Genomic DNA, 18,345 nt, shown 5'->3' on the forward strand with positions numbered 1-18,345 from the left:
GTCCTTTGAATACATGGTCCAATGTGGCCTTTGGCTGCTCGGAGTTGATCAATTCATAGGAATGGCTATACTAAGCTTAAAATACCTCAAGAGAACAAGGGGAAAAAAGGAATAGAGGGAAGAGTGTTGACCTAATGGTGTTTCTGAGTGTGGGTTTGTAACCAGAGAAGGGATAGAAACATTTGATTGGGTATTAGAGGGAATAGATTGTTTGTGGAAGCATATTACATAGAGGTGGTTTAGGATAAAAGTGAATATACAGAGGTTGTTCTGGTACCCCCAATAAATTACAAAGAGGGCAGCTTTGTGTATTCTCTTGAGAAAGCAATTTACGAATCTCTGAAAAATGAAAGGCTTGGTCAAGGCCACTTTTGCACCCTCTAAAACCACCTTGAGCAGTATCTAAGGACGATGCTTGGCTTTGGGGAAGTTCCTTTATGCATGTTTCGAGCATTTTTTTGGAAGTAGTAGTCATGCTAATTAGATAGTAATTGACTGGATCAGTTGGGTTGCCTTTCTCGTGAATTGGGACTACTTGTGCGACTCGTCAACAGTGAGGCGAGTATGGCCAGCGCCAACACCAACGCCAACACAAATCAAAAATACATAAAGTTGGAGGACCACTAAAATTTGTAACATTTATACAAAAATTAAAGCTAGGGCCATAAAAAACATGGTAATAGCTGTAGATGCCAGGAACTTTTCATGAATGAAATGGATTTACAAAAAAAAAATATAATGTAATTTAAACCTCCGCTGGCATTTATGCTGATATGGCAGTTATGCCAATTGTATGCCATGGCTCTTTCACATAAAAATCAGAACCAAAACTCGACATCTGCCAAACATGGTTATCGACGCGACCAAGCCCTATCTTGGGCTCAAATTGCGCAACGGCAAACGCTATCTTACCAACCGGCAACCAAGATGCAACCATCTAAGGACTTGAGCGACTCGTCATCTACTGCCTCCAAGTATGCTCATCAGATCGACGATCTTTTGCACACCAGCATCCGTCCCTTTATTCAAGGGCTTGAAGACGATAGTACGCTTATTGATATAACCAACATCAAAGACCTCAACGGCTTGAAACAATTCTTTGGCTCTTTTAACACAGACACATACTTTCCCTACTTTGGAACCTTGTTAGTTGAACGCCGCTATCTTCAACGTCGTTTCATCGAAACCTTTTGGGATAAGGAGGCTGCTGAGTATCAACAACTTATTGGGAATGGATTGACAATGGACGACGGCATTGTGATCAAAGGTTACCCCAGTCTCCCTTCTAACGCGAAAGTAGCCCGCGTGAAGGTCGAACGCTTGCCTTTCATCAACCCTTTAAAGTTGAGAGACTTGATGTTTCAGCGATTTAATCATTTTGGAACTGTTTTGGATGCAGGTTTACAATTGGACGGCAAGTCATTCTTTGGGCAAGGATATGTTATTTTAGACCTGAATCGACCTCATCCAACTATGCCAGAAACCTTACGACGAGAGATTGACTGGTTCAACGACGGCAAGCGCATGCTCCGCCTCACCTGGGATGAAATGCCACCTTACTGTCGCTACTGCCAGAAGGAAGATCACTGTCGAGCAGACTGTCCTGAAGTACATAAATCTAAACAATGCTACAACTGCAATGAATTGGGACACATCAGCAAGGATTGTCCCCGTCGTGGTCATGGTAATAATCTTCCCGCTAATAAGCGCGTTGCAGTTACAAAAGTTCAATTGGAAAAGGAGGCCGCTAATAAAGCCACTGAGAAAACAGCCAAATTGCTTCAAAAGCAGCTGGCTAGGGAGGAAGAAGAGCGTCGGTTGGCTGACGAGAAGGAAAAGGCACTGATCGCCATGGAGGAGAAAATTATCAGAGATTCCGAAATGCAAATGGAGGAGGAGGATAGCTCGACTATCCGAAACATGGAAATTGAGATGAAAGAAAGCACTCCAGCCGACCTACCAGTCATGACGATGGGAGAAGTTGCTCACACCTTGGAAGGGCAAAAAGTTGGCTTGAGCAAGAAACTCAAAGTGTCGCACTCAAGACACGCCAAGGAGCTAGATTCAGGTGCCTCTGGTGAAGACCAGAACCCTGTCTCTAATCGCTTATAAAATTTACTATGATCAACAACACTATGAATATCGCGACATTAAACTGTCGTGGTTTACGCAAAGCAGGAAATCCATCTTCTGCTCGCTCCTTTATTCGTTATTTACGCTCCTTAGAAATTGATATACTATGCTTACAAGAAACTCATGCTATTAATGCCACTGTTCAGGCAGAATTTAACCTCCTTTTCAACTCAAGTTCTACTTTATGGACACCCCACTGTGGGATGGTGTCTCTCAAACCTCACTTTCAAATAGTCGCTCACTCTACTTTTATTCATGAAGAAGGACGCTTCCTCTGTGCTACAGTCCATTCTTCGATCAGTCCCTCTACTCCTCTTTTACAACTATTGAATATTTATGCACCTGCGTATTCTACACCGCGCAAAGCGTTTTACCAGCAACTAGCCAATAACCTCGACCTTATGTCCCACCTCCAATCCAGCAATATACCGACTTTGATCCTGGGCGATTTCAATTTTAATCCCTTCCAACGTTCGACTATCACGGACACTTGGCTTGAACTTCTCGACCTCTACTACAGCGATTGTTTTGGAGACGACCCTAGACCAACTTTCACCGCACATTCTAACAATCGCACTAGAATTGACTTTATCCTTTGCTCCTCTCAACACCGTCTCCTTGTAACCTCTCATTCGCAACATTTCATCTCATCCACCTGGACTGATCATGATTTACTGTCTATTACACTACGCCCCCCTCTTGAAACCGCTGGACCCGGCTTGTGGAAGGCTGATCCTTCCCTCGCTAGGATTCCTTCTTTTAGAGATGGCCTGACCAAATACATTGAATCCCGTCTCACTTCTCAAAATTTCCTTGATGAGAATTGTCCTCACTCTGCTCAAGTTATTTGGGATATACTGAAGACCGAAGTCAAGACATACACTAAATCATTTCAATACGAGACTAATAAGTGGCGCACAAAGACCTTGAAAAAGTATCAGTCCAAGCGAAATCGAATTTTACGAGATTACAAGAATACAGCTATTTTATCCTCTCTCCTTCCTAGTGTAGAGCTTATGATTAGTAGCCTGCAGGAGGATATTGCCCAGGTCCATGCTTTGAAAGCTGGTAGATTCTGGAGAGAAAAAGGAGAGCGTTCAGCGCGACTTCTCAAACATCTCACATCAGTAAGAACAATGCAGCGAACTATTCCCTCGTTGTATGATCCTATCAAGCAGCAGATTGTTACCAGCACTGAGGACAAAACCTCAGTCATGGCCGATTTCTATGACCAACTCTATTGCCCTGAAAGTGTGGATTCAGAAGCACTCAATCGCCTCTTGAGTAGCCTTCAAGGCTTACATCTCAGCGAAGTACAAGCCCAAAACATGCTCAAGCCTTTTACTTGGAATGATATCTCTACTGCTAGCCATCGCTCTCCTAGACGAAGTAGCCCAGGCTCAGATGGACTTCCCTACGAAGTGCTAGGCATCCTACTAAGGATACCTGCCTTGCGCTCCTTAGTCCTTCGTCTATATAACGAAGCATTGTCCAAATCCCTCTTTCCTCACTCTTGGCTATTGTCTATCATGACCTTGCTTCCCAAAAAAGGGAACCTGACCCAAGCAAAAAATTACCGCCCAATTCAGCTGGTCAACACAGACACTAAGATCTTCACTCGTTTACTTAATCAACGTATCATGGCCAATGCATCGCACTTGATTAACCAACACCAAATTGGATTTCTGCCTGGACGTTTTATTGCTGAGCATGGGCTACTAACGCAGATGATCATGGAAAATGCTTCCTACAACCCTGAGGCTGCTCCACATGCAATTGGAATGCTCCTAGACCAGGAAAAGGCATATGACCGAGTAAACTTGGACTACTTAGAAGCGGTCCTGCTTCATTTGGGCTTTCCTGCTCAACTCATTGGTGCTGTGTGTTCTCTGTTTCGTGACAACTCTATTGCTATTAACTTGAATGGTTGGGTCTCATCCAGACTAATTGCAAAAAGAAGAGGCCTAAAACAAGGTGACCCGATTTCATGTATCCTATATAATTTTGCACTCGAACCTCTCTTGCGATCAATTCTTCAGGATGTCTCTTATCAAGGCTATACTTTTGTCAACCATCATCTAGTCGAAACGGTTCTTCCTACCATCAAACACCTTAGCTATGCTGACGACATGCTAGTGTATCTTAACAATCACTCAGATTTGGATCGACTACAGTACCACGTGTCACTCTACTGTTCGGCCTCTAATGCTAAGATTAACTTTGGTAAAGTGAATGCTTTCTCGCTGGCTGGCTCCAACCTTGACGACTATTGGCTGCCTGTTCTTGAGGGGCTTCAAATCACCAAGGTGTGGAATCGTGCTGACCCTAATCCTCTAATTTACCTTGGCTTTCCTTTAATTCAGTCGAAAATGCAGCGCAATACTTTTGTATTTACCTTCCTTCGGTCACTCCGTCGCCTTGTTGAAACACATAGTACTCGTAACCTTTCTGTCCTTGGCCGTGCAACCGTTGTTAATACTCTATTGTTGTCTCAATGTTGGTATATTCTGCGTGTTATCCCTCTTCCCAAAAACATACTGGTTGACATCCAATCCATCGTCTCTGGCTTTGTCAGTCGTCAAATTTTTCCTCGAATTAGTTGGAAGGTAATGACTACAAATAAACGATCTGGTGGATTGGGTATCCAAGATCCTTCAATACAACAACTTGCGCTCTTCTACAAATGGCATACAATTGGTTTTAAAAGATTTTTATTTGTTGCACGTATCAATTAAAATTGAAAGTGGTGCTCAACAATTTTTTGTTTGAAAGAAAATATATTCTTATAAGTAAGCGATGGCATTAATAGAAGGTAAAAAGAAAAACGCGAAAAATAATTACTCGTCGACAAAAGTGTCTTCTTCATGACAGCGTTGAATTGCTAATCGACATGAGCGGAAGACAGCGAGAGGAGAAAAAGGAACATTATGAAAGACGTGGAGCCAGTGAGCCTTCCACACTTCAGAGATTGCTATGATCAGGAGCATAGGCGAAGAAATAGGGCACGAAGTCAGTACTTGAATTTTCCTAAAGTTGAGGCAGTTAAGAGCTTCATATATATGGTCAATAGTAGTGCCAGGCCATAAATATTCTCGAATAAGGTGGTCCCAATAGATAAATTTGACAGGACAGCGAAAAAACAAGTGATAAATGTCCTCAACATCACCACAAAGACAACAAGAAGGAGAGGAATGAGCAGTAGGCAATAAATGCGATAAAAGCCGTTGGGTAGGTGTTGTGAACATATATGAACTCATATGCATAGATCAATAAATGATGATCATGGCAAAAGACCAGATCACATCTATGGCAATTGCAATGGATCTATAGTCACTGACATTCACTCATTCTACTAGAAGTACTACATCATCCTCATAGTCAGAGATTATGAACCTAGTGACTCTGTTATTATTAATGGCCCTCATAAAGTGACAGTTAGAGCTGACAAATACATTAGCATTGGCATTTGACAAATATGTAATAGTTTATTCAAGTTCAGGTCAGATCATGTACTATTGGCTGAGCTAACAACTTCCTCTAAAGGCATTTCTCTTAATTACTCCTGATCTAACAAATCAATCCGTAGTCAAGAAGCTAACCCAAAACAATATTTTGACCGAGAAGAAAAAGTATAAATACCTTGACATTTTATAGCAATTGAAGGACAACATTTTTCTTGGAGAAATAAAAACCTATACAAGTTCTAACGGACTTTCTCTGTGTTCTTACCTTTTCTCTTATTGAATATCTACTCTCTCTTCATCTCACAACATTTTTTTCCGTTAATTGCTTGGTAAATCCTACAAGATGAACAACTCTGGTAACTCTGGTAACTCTGGTAACTCTGGTAACTCTGGTAATTTTGAAAACATTACCAACCTTGATGTCTCCTCTTTGACTATTGGACCTTCTGCTGGAACATTGACTGATGCCCAGATGGATGAGTCGATTGATCAAATACTTAGTGAAGCATCAACTGTTAGCTCGGCTGCAAGTCCTGGCCAAGACTACAGAATGGTAGAAGAAAACCTCGCTATGCTGCGAAACGAAATGGCATCTACGTTGAGAGCTTTTGGCACTGCTAGGAGCCTAAATGATAGTGCCGCAGCCGATAGAGCACTCCAAGAAGTGGAGCGCATTAAATCGAGCATCCGCAGCTTAGACGAATATAAGTCTATGGTGTTGAAGATTGATGGAGCTGCAGAGCCCACCGGCTTCCAAAAGCAAAATGTTTCCTCTAGTGCTAGCGTTGGAGCTGTTTCGAGTGGCCTTTCTTTGAGTCGCCGGGATTTGCCCAAATATCAGTTACTAGCCAACTCACATAGACCCTTTCCTAACGAAGAGGCTTTTGAGTCAGATGAGCACTTTCTACGTACCTTTGAGAATGTGGTATACTCTTCCTCACAGGATATTGAAGCCGTGTGGAAAAGATACATTCCATTGTGTCTTCCGTATGGAGCGGATGCCTGGGCCCAGACTAACTTGAAGCGCTGCGGATCCTGGACTGAAGCAAGAGAAGCATTTAAAAAGCACTTTGGTTCGAAGTTCAAGACTAGGGAGTATAACACTCAGGTGTTTACTATGACCATGAAGAACGATGAACCCATTGGCACATACACCAATCGCTTTCTTCAAACTGTTTACAATGCTGGCATACCGAAGGATGATCCTCGAGTAGCTGATCGTTTTCTTGCTTCTCTGACTGCTCCTGTACAGACTTTGACACGTCTGGCGTGTATGAATACGTTGGGTAGACAGACAGAAGATTCTTCGAGTTGGACTGTGGAAAACATAGCCGATGTCGCAAGAGATGTGTTGGGTGATGATGCGTCCAAATATACTACGTCTACTTCCTTGTTGCCTGGTGTGGCAGGGCTGAGTCATGCTGTTGGTGTGAACCCTTTGGGTCATGCTAAGAGACATGCTAGAACGATAAGAACGCAGGTTGATCGCTCTGCACCTTACAATAAACCTGGCACCAGCAAATCATACTTTTGCAAGATGCATGGGCAAAATAGCACTCATACCACGGATAAGTGCTATACCATAAGCAAGAATAAAAACAAAGAAAAGGAGAAGGTAACTATCTCTCGACAACGTGACAATCCTTGCAGATTTTGCGATGAACCTTGGATTCCCGGTCACAGTTGTACAAGAAGAAATGTCTTGGCTTTGACAGCTGCAAAGACCAATGATGATAAAAATAAAGACAATGACAATGACAAAAAAGAAACAGACGATGATACTGAAATGATCACGGATGATTGCTTTGACTGTAAGTACACAAACGAGATCAAAGCGAAAGATGCTTTACATAAAGACACTTTTGACTTATTGACACCTATTATTATAGAAAACCACAAGATGATGGCAAAGGTTGATACCGGAAGCACACATACTTTTATAAAGTTAGACTCGCTTAGAGCTAAATTAAATATAAACAAAATAAACAAAAATATTAGTGGTTTCTTTAATTGCTTGTCTAAAGACAATAAAATTTCTCGTATTGGTATTACAGATCCTTTGACTGTAAAATATACAAATGGAATCATTTTTAAGCACCAATTTGAAGTCATAGATTTCAATGATAGCTTTGACTTTGACATTCTTCTTGGTACGGACATTATGAGTAAACTGGGTATTGCACTTACAGGTGTTGCATACAATTTAGAAAATGATAGTGTTGATCCAAATGATAAAGACTCTATTTTTTCTAATGCAAACATCGTAACAACTGATACACCTGAACCTGATAATTCACCTGCTGGATCTGCTGAGGAGGTTGCACAGTTTATGGCTTCCATCCAAGATGCTATTGATGAAAATCAAAAGATACCAGTAGAGTCATTTTGTCCTATTCCAGAATCCATTATCAAGTTGCCCACACCTGAAGGAGCAACCGCTTATCGTCGTCAGTACAGCATCCCGCATACATTGAGGCCTGTCCTAGATGAACAGATAAATGAATGGCTTAGAACAAAAACAATAGAGAAGTGTGGTGTCAATACTTCTTTTAATAGCCCGGTGTTACTTGTACCTAAAAAGAACAAACAGGGTGAAATTGTCAGCCATCGAGCTTGTTTGGATGTTAGACTTTTAAATAAGATCTTACCACCAACATATAACTTTGAAGTGCCACTGGTGAGAAACATTTTTGAAAACTTAAGAGGCAAGAAGATTTTCTCAACCCTTGATCTCTCTAATGCATATCATCGCTTTAAAATCCATCCTCCAGATGCGCATAAATTAACATTTTCTCATAATGGACAACAATACTGCTTCATCAAGGGATGCTTTGGACTAAAGAGCCTAACTTCTCAATTCTGTAAGGTTATGGCCATTTTGTTTGAGGGTATGGATTGCGTTCAATCTTTTGTTGATGATTGTATCGTGGCCAGTGAAACACCCGAGCAACATGCCAAAGATGTCAAAATGGTGATAGACAGATTGATACAAGCCAAATTGATTTTGAATCCAAAGAAATGTGTTTGGTTTCAGCAGTCAGTTAGGATGCTTGGATTTGTGGTCAATGCAGATGGGATTATGGTTGATAAAGCCAAACTCACTAACGTTGAATCATGGCCAGTACCAAAGACAGCGAAACACATTCAACAGTTCATGGGGTTAATCAATTATTTTAGAGAATTTGTACCGATGATCTCTACTGTTGCTGAGCCTTTGACTAGATTAAGCCATGCAAAGAACGTAGAAGAGCTGTGGTCTGATGAGCAAACTAAGAGCTTTAATGCCTTGAAAGCCATCTTGCACTCAAGTATGCTTTTGCATTATCCTGATTTCACCAAAGAATTCTTTGTTGCCTCTGATGCTTCTCAGTATGGTATATCCGCTGTATTATTTCAGAGAGATGATAAGGGTAGAGACAAATATATTAGTTTTGTGTCCAATGCTCTATCACCCTCACAACGCAGATGGAGTGCTACTCGTCGTGAGTTATATGGTGTTCTGATGGCTTTTCGTCGCTTCCATCAATATATTTGGGGACGCAGATTTACATTGCACACAGATCACAAAGCATTGATTTATATGCATACTCAACGAGATTGCAACAATATGATGTTGAATTGGTACGAAGAAATTCTGACTTATGACTTTGATGCTGTGCATATTCCTGGTATCCTTCTTAAATTGCCAGATTTGTTGAGTCGTTTGTATTCCCCTCTCGACCAATTCGAAGGTGATCACAAACTGGTAGGGGGTAGCACTGGCAATCGAAAGCGAAATGTACAAGCTGCCAAAATAAAAAGAGTTGCTATTTGCAGGAAGAAATATAGCAGAGATAAAAACCTGCATGTTCTTACCACGCAGCTGGTTGAGCAGACTAAAGAACCACTTGATTATTTTACACCGCCTGAGACTGAAAGAGAAAAGCTCTTGCGTGATGCACATACTTTTGGACACTTTGGCAGCCATGCTATTGTGCGTGAACTACACTCTCAAGGACTTCATTGGACAAATATGTATCAAGAAGCCAAGGAACTAGTAAGTTCATGTCCTGAGTGCCAAAAGCATAATATAGCAAAAAGAGGTTACCATCCACTGACAAGCATTATTGCATTGCGACCCTTTGATCATGTATCTGTTGATTCTGCAGGTCCTTTTCCTGTAACTGAAAATGGGAATACTGAAATCTTGGTCTTGACTGATATTTGTTCAAAATATATTATTGTCAGAGCACTTAAGAACCAACAATCAGATACCATTGCTCATACATTGATGCAGATCTTTGGAGACTATGGATTTCCTCGTATCCTACAATCCGACAATGGCAGAGCATACCATAACTTGTTACTTGAATCTATTTCGAAAAAGCTCGACATTGATCGAAGGTACTCCACTCCCTACCATCCTAGAGGAAATGGAAGTGCTGAATCCAGTGTAAAAATTGTTGAAAACACACTGAGAAAGATGTGTCAATCGAATAGCAAAGACTGGGATTACTACTTACCAGTAGTCCAGCTTTCTATCAACAACGCTATCAAGAATAAGACGTTGAGTTCACCCTTCTCATTGATGTTTGCACGCAGAGTCGGCTTACCTAAAAATTATGAAGAAAAGAACAAATATCCACTTCCTAGAGATATGATGACGCGTGATGATCTTGAGCAGCGCATTGATCACATGGAGAAGATTGTCTTTCCCGCTATCTTTGAAAGAACTCAAAAGATAAATGAGGAATATAATAAGAGGTTCAATACAAAGAACATACTTGTTGATATTGAACCCGGAACACATGTTATGGTAAGACTGCAAAAGAGACCGAGTAAACTGTCTCCATTATATGAAGGCCCCTATACTGTTGTAAGAAGAAACAAAGGTGGCTCATATGAATTAAAAGACGAGCAAAATGAATTATTGCATCGTAATTATACACCATCAGAACTGAAGATTGTGACCATTGACGAATCAACCATTGAAGAAGAATACTTTGAAGTAGAAGATATTCGTGATCATCGTGGCAAGCCAGGAAGACGAGAGTACTTGGTTAAATGGACTGGTTTTGGTGAAAGAGCTAACACTTGGGAGCCTGCATCTAGTTTCCAAGATCCTACAATCATCAATCGCTACTGGGATAAAGTTGAAAAACTAAAAAGATTAGAGCATGAACGCATTGAATCAAAATCAAGCGATAGATCTGCATCTAACAAAGAGAATAAGAATGGTGTACTACACAAGACAGGAACAAAGAGAAGAAACCATCCTACTAGACAAAGTAGAGAGGAATTATCCACAAATGGAAGAGCTAGCAAAAGAATTAAATGCTAAGTGACATGAAAGAGAAGAAGACTATTTTCCTTTTGAAGAACACAAATTGCATAGACTCTAAACCATTTTTATGTCAAGTAAAGTTATATCAAGCCTAGATGTTCACATTGTAAGAAGCCGTTTACAACTATCAAAGATGAGTTGACTCTGGAGGAGGGTAATGTTGTGAACATATATGAACTCATATGCATAGATCAATAAATGATGATCATGGCAAAAGACCAGATCACATCTATGGCAATTGCAATGGATCTATAGTCACTGACATTCACTCATTCTACTAGAAGTACTACATCATCCTCATAGTCAGAGATTATGAACCTAGTGACTCTGTTATTATTAATGGCCCTCATAAAGTGACAGTTAGAGCTGACAAATACATTAGCATTGGCATTTGACAAATATGTAATAGTTTATTCAAGTTCAGGTCAGATCATGTACTATTGGCTGAGCTAACAACTTCCTCTAAAGGCATTTCTCTTAATTACTCCTGATCTAACAAATCAATCCGTAGTCAAGAAGCTAACCCAAAACAATATTTTGACCGAGAAGAAAAAGTATAAATACCTTGACATTTTATAGCAATTGAAGGACAACATTTTTCTTGGAGAAATAAAAACCTATACAAGTTCTAACGGACTTTCTCTGTGTTCTTACCTTTTCTCTTATTGAATATCTACTCTCTCTTCATCTCACAACAGTAGGGATAAGGCGATGTAGCAACCGATACATAACATTACGTTGTACGGTAGTGAGTGCCAATCGCCAGAATCGGGACCATGAGGCATGTGTGATCTCCTGTTGATGCAGAATAGAGCTATTATGACTCTTAGAAATATGAGCTCGAAAGGCCTTGCATGACGTGCTAGGGTTGCTAAGAGATGTTTCATCCATAGACAAATGTAAGCGACGTCGGAAAGCGTAAAAGCCCAAAGACTTTTTGATGGCTGGGACTTGAGCAGCGTTGTAGAGGCTGAGCGATGTTGGCCTCATACATTGTATAAACCAAGGGCTTAGAAGACAATTACCGTTAGCGGTAGCGTTTCGGAAGCGAGTAACCGAATTGGAGTTAAATGGAATATCCGTTCTTAGTCGTTTGGGAGACAGGAAATGACCAACAGGGTGATATTCGTAAAGGTCAGAAACAGCAGCATTTGTCAGAGCTCGAGGTAACATATAGTGACAATCCGGGTCAATTATTGCGCGTAGAGGCAACAGCAAGGCATCCAAAGGGCAAGGTATGTAAGTGAATTGCCGCCGAGGAATGATATCTACGGTACGACATACCAAAGTGATGGTGGAGACGTTGGCACCTACAATTCGAGGCCTGGCAAGTGGGAAAAGAAGACACATGAGAACGTTGGAGGTTTTAAATTGATTGGCCAAGTGAACATATAAAAATTGTTGAACCAAAGAGCGCTCAGGTCTTTCGAAAAGCAAAGGATCAACCCATTTGTAGAAGAGCGCAAGTTGTTGTATTGAAGGATCTTGGATACCCAATCCACCAGATCGTTTATTTGTAGTCATTACCTTCCAACTAATTCGAGGAAAAATTTGACGACTGACAAAGCCAGAGACGATGGATTGGATGTCAACCAGTATGTTTTTGGGAAGAGGGATAACACGCAGAATATACCAACATTGAGACAACAATAGAGTATTAACAACGGTTGCACGGCCAAGGACAGAAAGGTTACGAGTACTATGTGTTTCAACAAGGCGACGGAGTGACCGAAGGAAGGTAAATACAAAAGTATTGCGCTGCATTTTCGACTGAATTAAAGGAAAGCCAAGGTAAATTAGAGGATTAGGGTCAGCACGATTCCACACCTTGGTGATTTGAAGCCCCTCAAGAACAGGCAGCCAATAGTCGTCAAGGTTGGAGCCAGCCAGCGAGAAAGCATTCACTTTACCAAAGTTAATCTTAGCATTAGAGGCCGAACAGTAGAGTGACACGTGGTACTGTAGTCGATCCAAATCTGAGTGATTGTTAAGATACACTAGCATGTCGTCAGCATAGCTAAGGTGTTTGATGGTAGGAAGAACCGTTTCGACTAGATGATGGTTGACAAAAGTATAGCCTTGATAAGAGACATCCTGAAGAATTGATCGCAAGAGAGGTTCGAGTGCAAAATTATATAGGATACATGAAATCGGGTCACCTTGTTTTAGGCCTCTTCTTTTTGCAATTAGTCTGGATGAGACCCAACCATTCAAGTTAATAGCAATAGAGTTGTCACGAAACAGAGAACACACAGCACCAATGAGTTGAGCAGGAAAGCCCAAATGAAGCAGGACCGCTTCTAAGTAGTCCAAGTTTACTCGGTCATATGCCTTTTCCTGGTCTAGGAGCATTCCAATTGCATGTGGAGCAGCCTCAGGGTTGTAGGAAGCATTTTCCATGATCATCTGCGTTAGTAGCCCATGCTCAGCAATAAAACGTCCAGGCAGAAATCCAATTTGGTGTTGGTTAATCAAGTGCGATGCATTGGCCATGATACGTTGATTAAGTAAACGAGTGAAGATCTTAGTGTCTGTGTTGACCAGCTGAATTGGGCGGTAATTTTTTGCTTGGGTCAGGTTCCCTTTTTTGGGAAGCAAGGTCATGATAGACAATAGCCAAGAGTGAGGAAAGAGGGATTTGGACAATGCTTCGTTATATAGACGAAGGACTAAGGAGCGCAAGGCAGGTATCCTTAGTAGGATGCCTAGCACTTCGTAGGGAAGTCCATCTGAGCCTGGGCTACTTCGTCTAGGAGAGCGATGGCTAGCAGTAGAGATATCATTCCAAGTAAAAGGCTTGAGCATGTTTTGGGCTTGTACTTCGCTGAGATGTAAGCCTTGAAGGCTACTCAAGAGGCGATTGAGTGCTTCTGAATCCACACTTTCAGGGCAATAGAGTTGGTCATAGAAATCGGCCATGACTGAGGTTTTGTCCTCAGTGCTGGTAACAATCTGCTGCTTGATAGGATCATACAACGAGGGAATAGTTCGCTGCATTGTTCTTACTGATGTGAGATGTTTGAGAAGTCGCGCTGAACGCTCTCCTTTTTCTCTCCAGAATCTACCAGCTTTCAAAGCATGGACCTGGGCAATATCCTCCTGCAGGCTACTAATCATAAGCTCTACACTAGGAAGGAGAGAGGATAAAATAGCTGTATTCTTGTAATCTCGTAAAATTCGATTTCGCTTGGACTGATACTTTTTCAAGGTCTTTGTGCGCCACTTATTAGTCTCGTATTGAAATGATTTAGTGTATGTCTTGACTTCGGTCTTCAGTATATCCCAAATAACTTGAGCAGAGTGAGGACAATTCTCATCAAGGAAATTTTGAGAAGTGAGACGGGATTCAATGTATTTGGTCAGGCCATCTCTAAAAGAAGGAATCCTAGCGAGGGAAGGATCAGCCTTCCACAAGCCGGGTCCAGCGGTTTCAAGAGGGGGGCGTAGTGTAATAGACAGTAAATCATGATCAGTCCAGGTGGATGAGATGAAATGTTGCGAATGAGAGGTTACAAGGAGACGGTGTTGAGAGGAGCAAAGGATAAAGTCAATTCTAGTGCGATTGTTAGAATGTGCGGTGAAAGTTGGTCTAGGGTCGTCTCCAAAACAATCGCTGTAGTAGAGGTCGAGAAGTTCAAGCCAAGTGTCCGTGATAGTCGAACGTTGGAAGGGATTAAAATTGAAATCGCCCAGGATCAAAGTCGGTATATTGCTGGATTGGAGGTGGGACATAAGGTCGAGGTTATTGGCTAGTTGCTGGTAAAACGCTTTGCGCGGTGTAGAATACGCAGGTGCATAAATATTCAATAGTTGTAAAAGAGGAGTAGAGGGACTGATCGAAGAATGGACTGTAGCACAGAGGAAGCGTCCTTCTTCATGAATAAAAGTAGAGTGAGCGACTATTTGAAAGTGAGGTTTGAGAGACACCATCCCACAGTGGGGTGTCCATAAAGTAGAACTTGAGTTGAAAAGGAGGTTAAATTCTGCCTGAACAGTGGCATTAATAGCATGAGTTTCTTGTAAGCATAGTATATCAATTTCTAAGGAGCGTAAATAACGAATAAAGGAGCGAGCAGAAGATGGATTTCCTGCTTTGCGTAAACCACGACAGTTTAATGTCGCGATATTCATAGTGTTGTTGATCATAGTAAATTTTATAAGCGATTAGAGACAGGGTTCTGGTCTTCACCAGAGGCACCTGAATCTAGCTCCTTGGCGTGTCTTGAGTGCGACACTTTGAGTTTCTTGCTCAAGCCAACTTTTTGCCCTTCCAAGGTGTGAGCAACTTCTCCCATCGTCATGACTGGTAGGTCGGCTGGAGTGCTTTCTTTCATCTCAATTTCCATGTTTCGGATAGTCGAGCTATCCTCCTCCTCCATTTGCATTTCGGAATCTCTGATAATTTTCTCCTCCATGGCGATCAGTGCCTTTTCCTTCTCGTCAGCCAACCGACGCTCTTCTTCCTCCCTAGCCAGCTGCTTTTGAAGCAATTTGGCTGTTTTCTCAGTGGCTTTATTAGCGGCCTCCTTTTCCAATTGAACTTTTGTAACTGCAACGCGCTTATTAGCGGGAAGATTATTACCATGACCACGACGGGGACAATCCTTGCTGATGTGTCCCAATTCATTGCAGTTGTAGCATTGTTTAGATTTATGTACTTCAGGACAGTCTGCTCGACAGTGATCTTCCTTCTGGCAGTAGCGACAGTAAGGTGGCATTTCATCCCAGGTGAGGCGGAGCATGCGCTTGCCGTCGTTGAACCAGTCAATCTCTCGTCGTAAGGTTTCTGGCATAGTTGGATGAGGTCGATTCAGGTCTAAAATAACATATCCTTGCCCAAAGAATGACTTGCCGTCCAATTGTAAACCTGCATCCAAAACAGTTCCAAAATGATTAAATCGCTGAAACATCAAGTCTCTCAACTTTAAAGGGTTGATGAAAGGCAAGCGTTCGACCTTCACGCGGGCTACTTTCGCGTTAGAAGGGAGACTGGGGTAACCTTTGATCACAATGCCGTCGTCCATTGTCAATCCATTCCCAATAAGTTGTTGATACTCAGCAGCCTCCTTATCCCAAAAGGTTTCGATGAAACGACGTTGAAGATAGCGGCGTTCAACTAACAAGGTTCCAAAGTAGGGAAAGTATGTGTCTGTGTTAAAAGAGCCAAAGAATTGTTTCAAGCCGTTGAGGTCTTTGATGTTGGTTATATCAATAAGCGTACTATCGTCTTCAAGCCCTTGAATAAAGGGACGGATGCTGGTGTGCAAAAGATCGTCGATCTGATGAGCATACTTGGAGGCAGTAGATGACGAGTCGCTCAAGTCCTTAGATGGTTGCATCTTGGTTGCCGGTTGGTAAGATAGCGTTTGCCGTTGCGCAATTTGAGCCCAAGATAGGGCTTGGTCGCGTCGATAACCATGTTTGGCAGATGTCGAGTTTTGGTTCTGATTTTTATGTGAAAGAGCCATGGCATACAATTGGCATAACTGCCATATCAGCATAAATGCCAGCGGAGGTTTAAATTACATTATATTTTTTTTTTGTAAATCCATTTCATTCATGAAAAGTTCCTGGCATCTACAGCTATTACCATGTTTTTTATGGCCCTAGCTTTAATTTTTGTATAAATGTTACAAATTTTAGTGGTCCTCCAACTTTATGTATTTTTGATTTGTGTTGGCGTTGGTGTTGGCGCTGGCCATACTCGCCTCACTGTTGACGAGTCGCACAAGTAGTCCCAATTCACGAGAAAGGCAACCCAACTGATCCAGTCAATTACTATCTAATTAGCATGACTACTACTTCCAAAAAAATGCTCGAAACATGCATAAAGGAACTTCCCCAAAGCCAAGCATCGTCCTTAGATACTGCTCAAGGTGGTTTTAGAGGGTGCAAAAGTGGCCTTGACCAAGCCTTTCATTTTTCAGAGATTCGTAAATTGCTTTCTCAAGAGAATACACAAAGCTGCCCTCTTTGTAATTTATTGGGGGTACCAGAACAACCTCTGTATATTCACTTTTATCCTAAACCACCTCTATGTAATATGCTTCCACAAACAATCTATTCCCTCTAATACCCAATCAAATGTTTCTATCCCTTCTCTGGTTACAAACCCACACTCAGAAACACCATTAGGTCAACACTCTTCCCTCTATTCCTTTTTTCCCCTTGTTCTCTTGAGGTATTTTAAGCTTAGTATAGCCATTCCTATGAATTGATCAACTCCGAGCAGCCAAAGGCCACATTGGACCATGTATTCAAAGGACCTTTTTTTTATCAAATCAATAAATCAACAAACTTTGGGTATGAATTTGACAAAATTTATACCAATGCGCAAGTATGCTATATGGATCAACAGATTTTTTTTTTTTTGAAAAACAATTATTCTTAAGTACAAAGAGATACATTCTCACCATAGCGTAACTGTTTACATTTTTCTTCCATCAATGTTTTTTTCATATTTGACTGAAGATTTGGCCAAAATTTTCCTTCAATAAATAAGAGATTCTTCCACTTTTGATGGAAGATTTCTGCATTCAATGAGAAGTTTCTTCCATCGCTTACGCTATAGTGTCTTTGATTTTAATATTTGTTTGAATTTCGAAAGCCCAAAACACACACATTTCTTCTCTATTGTTTTGTTTATTCATACTCACTCATGATCGCACGTGTTCATCCAGGGCCATCTAGGGCCATCCATGCTATCCCTTGCAAATGTATGTAACCGGAATGACAAACATGTTTGTTATATGGGTAACGTACATGCGACAGCGGCGACTGAAGTCCGACCACTTCTCTACAACTCCTTAGTCTCAGAGGTCCCTTTCTTCCAACCTTCTTGTGAGCATGCCCAATTAACCTTTATCCTAGGGGAGTCTAACACCAACTTCCAGAATCGCGCCTTTGTTTGATGATTTGTGTACCAGTGACTTAGATTGTCTTCCAGATGGTTTAGCTACTTTTATTAGTATCTCTCACAAAAATAATCGCACTGCCATTAATTATGTTTATGTAGACACTAGTCAAATACCAAAAATCACTAACTCGCAGCTTTACCGCCTCCCTTATGCTTGGATTGACCATATTCTTTTGACTATCAATCTATTCGCGTCAAAAATATCTATTGGCCCAGGATTTTGACGCTCTAATCTAGCTGTAATACTCAACAAACACTTTCTCGATTTATTGGATTGTACTTTGACAATTTTTCTCACTCAGATAAATTTGGATATGCTTCAGCTTGCAATTCCTGATACAAATAATTTTTTACCTACTGATTTAACCCAAGTGAAATTTGATCCAGCGCTGGCCGCTCAGTGGCAGAGGATAGGGGAGGATTTCAAACTCATGATATGCAAATTAGCACAATCATATTCAATGAATTCAAAAGTTAAATTTAATCACATTCTGATACAACCCCAAAAT

At 41.2% G+C, this 18,345-nt stretch overlaps 3 protein-coding genes across 3 annotated transcripts; all 3 read right to left on the reverse strand.

The window, feature by feature from the left end:
• Positions 1-322: 322 nt before the first annotated feature.
• B0P05DRAFT_455994 (uncharacterized protein) lies at positions 323-547 on the reverse strand (the record flags this gene model as incomplete). Its single annotated transcript, XM_051573940.1, has 1 exon — positions 323-547. A coding segment is annotated over one exon (225 nt), but the record flags the coding sequence as incomplete, so codon positions are not given.
• A 4,423-nt stretch (positions 548-4,970) lies between these two features.
• On the reverse strand, positions 4,971-5,378 carry B0P05DRAFT_583984 (uncharacterized protein; the record flags this gene model as incomplete). The annotated part of the gene is made up of 1 exon (XM_051582301.1): positions 4,971-5,378. One exon carries the CDS (start codon positions 5,376-5,378, stop codon positions 4,971-4,973), a length of 408 nt encoding a protein of 135 aa, XP_051438571.1.
• Positions 5,379-11,542: 6,164 nt separating this feature from the next.
• Positions 11,543-11,886, reverse strand: B0P05DRAFT_527725 (uncharacterized protein; the record flags this gene model as incomplete). Its single annotated transcript, XM_051576570.1, has 1 exon — positions 11,543-11,886. A coding segment is annotated over exon 1 (202 nt), but the record flags the coding sequence as incomplete, so codon positions are not given.
• Positions 11,887-18,345: the final 6,459 nt, after the last annotated feature.

This window comes from Gilbertella persicaria, assembly GCF_025201335.1.
Source record: "Gilbertella persicaria strain CBS 190.32 chromosome Unknown B0P05scaffold_5, whole genome shotgun sequence".
NCBI classification, from domain to species: Eukaryota; Fungi; Mucoromycota; class Mucoromycetes; order Mucorales; family Choanephoraceae; genus Gilbertella; species Gilbertella persicaria.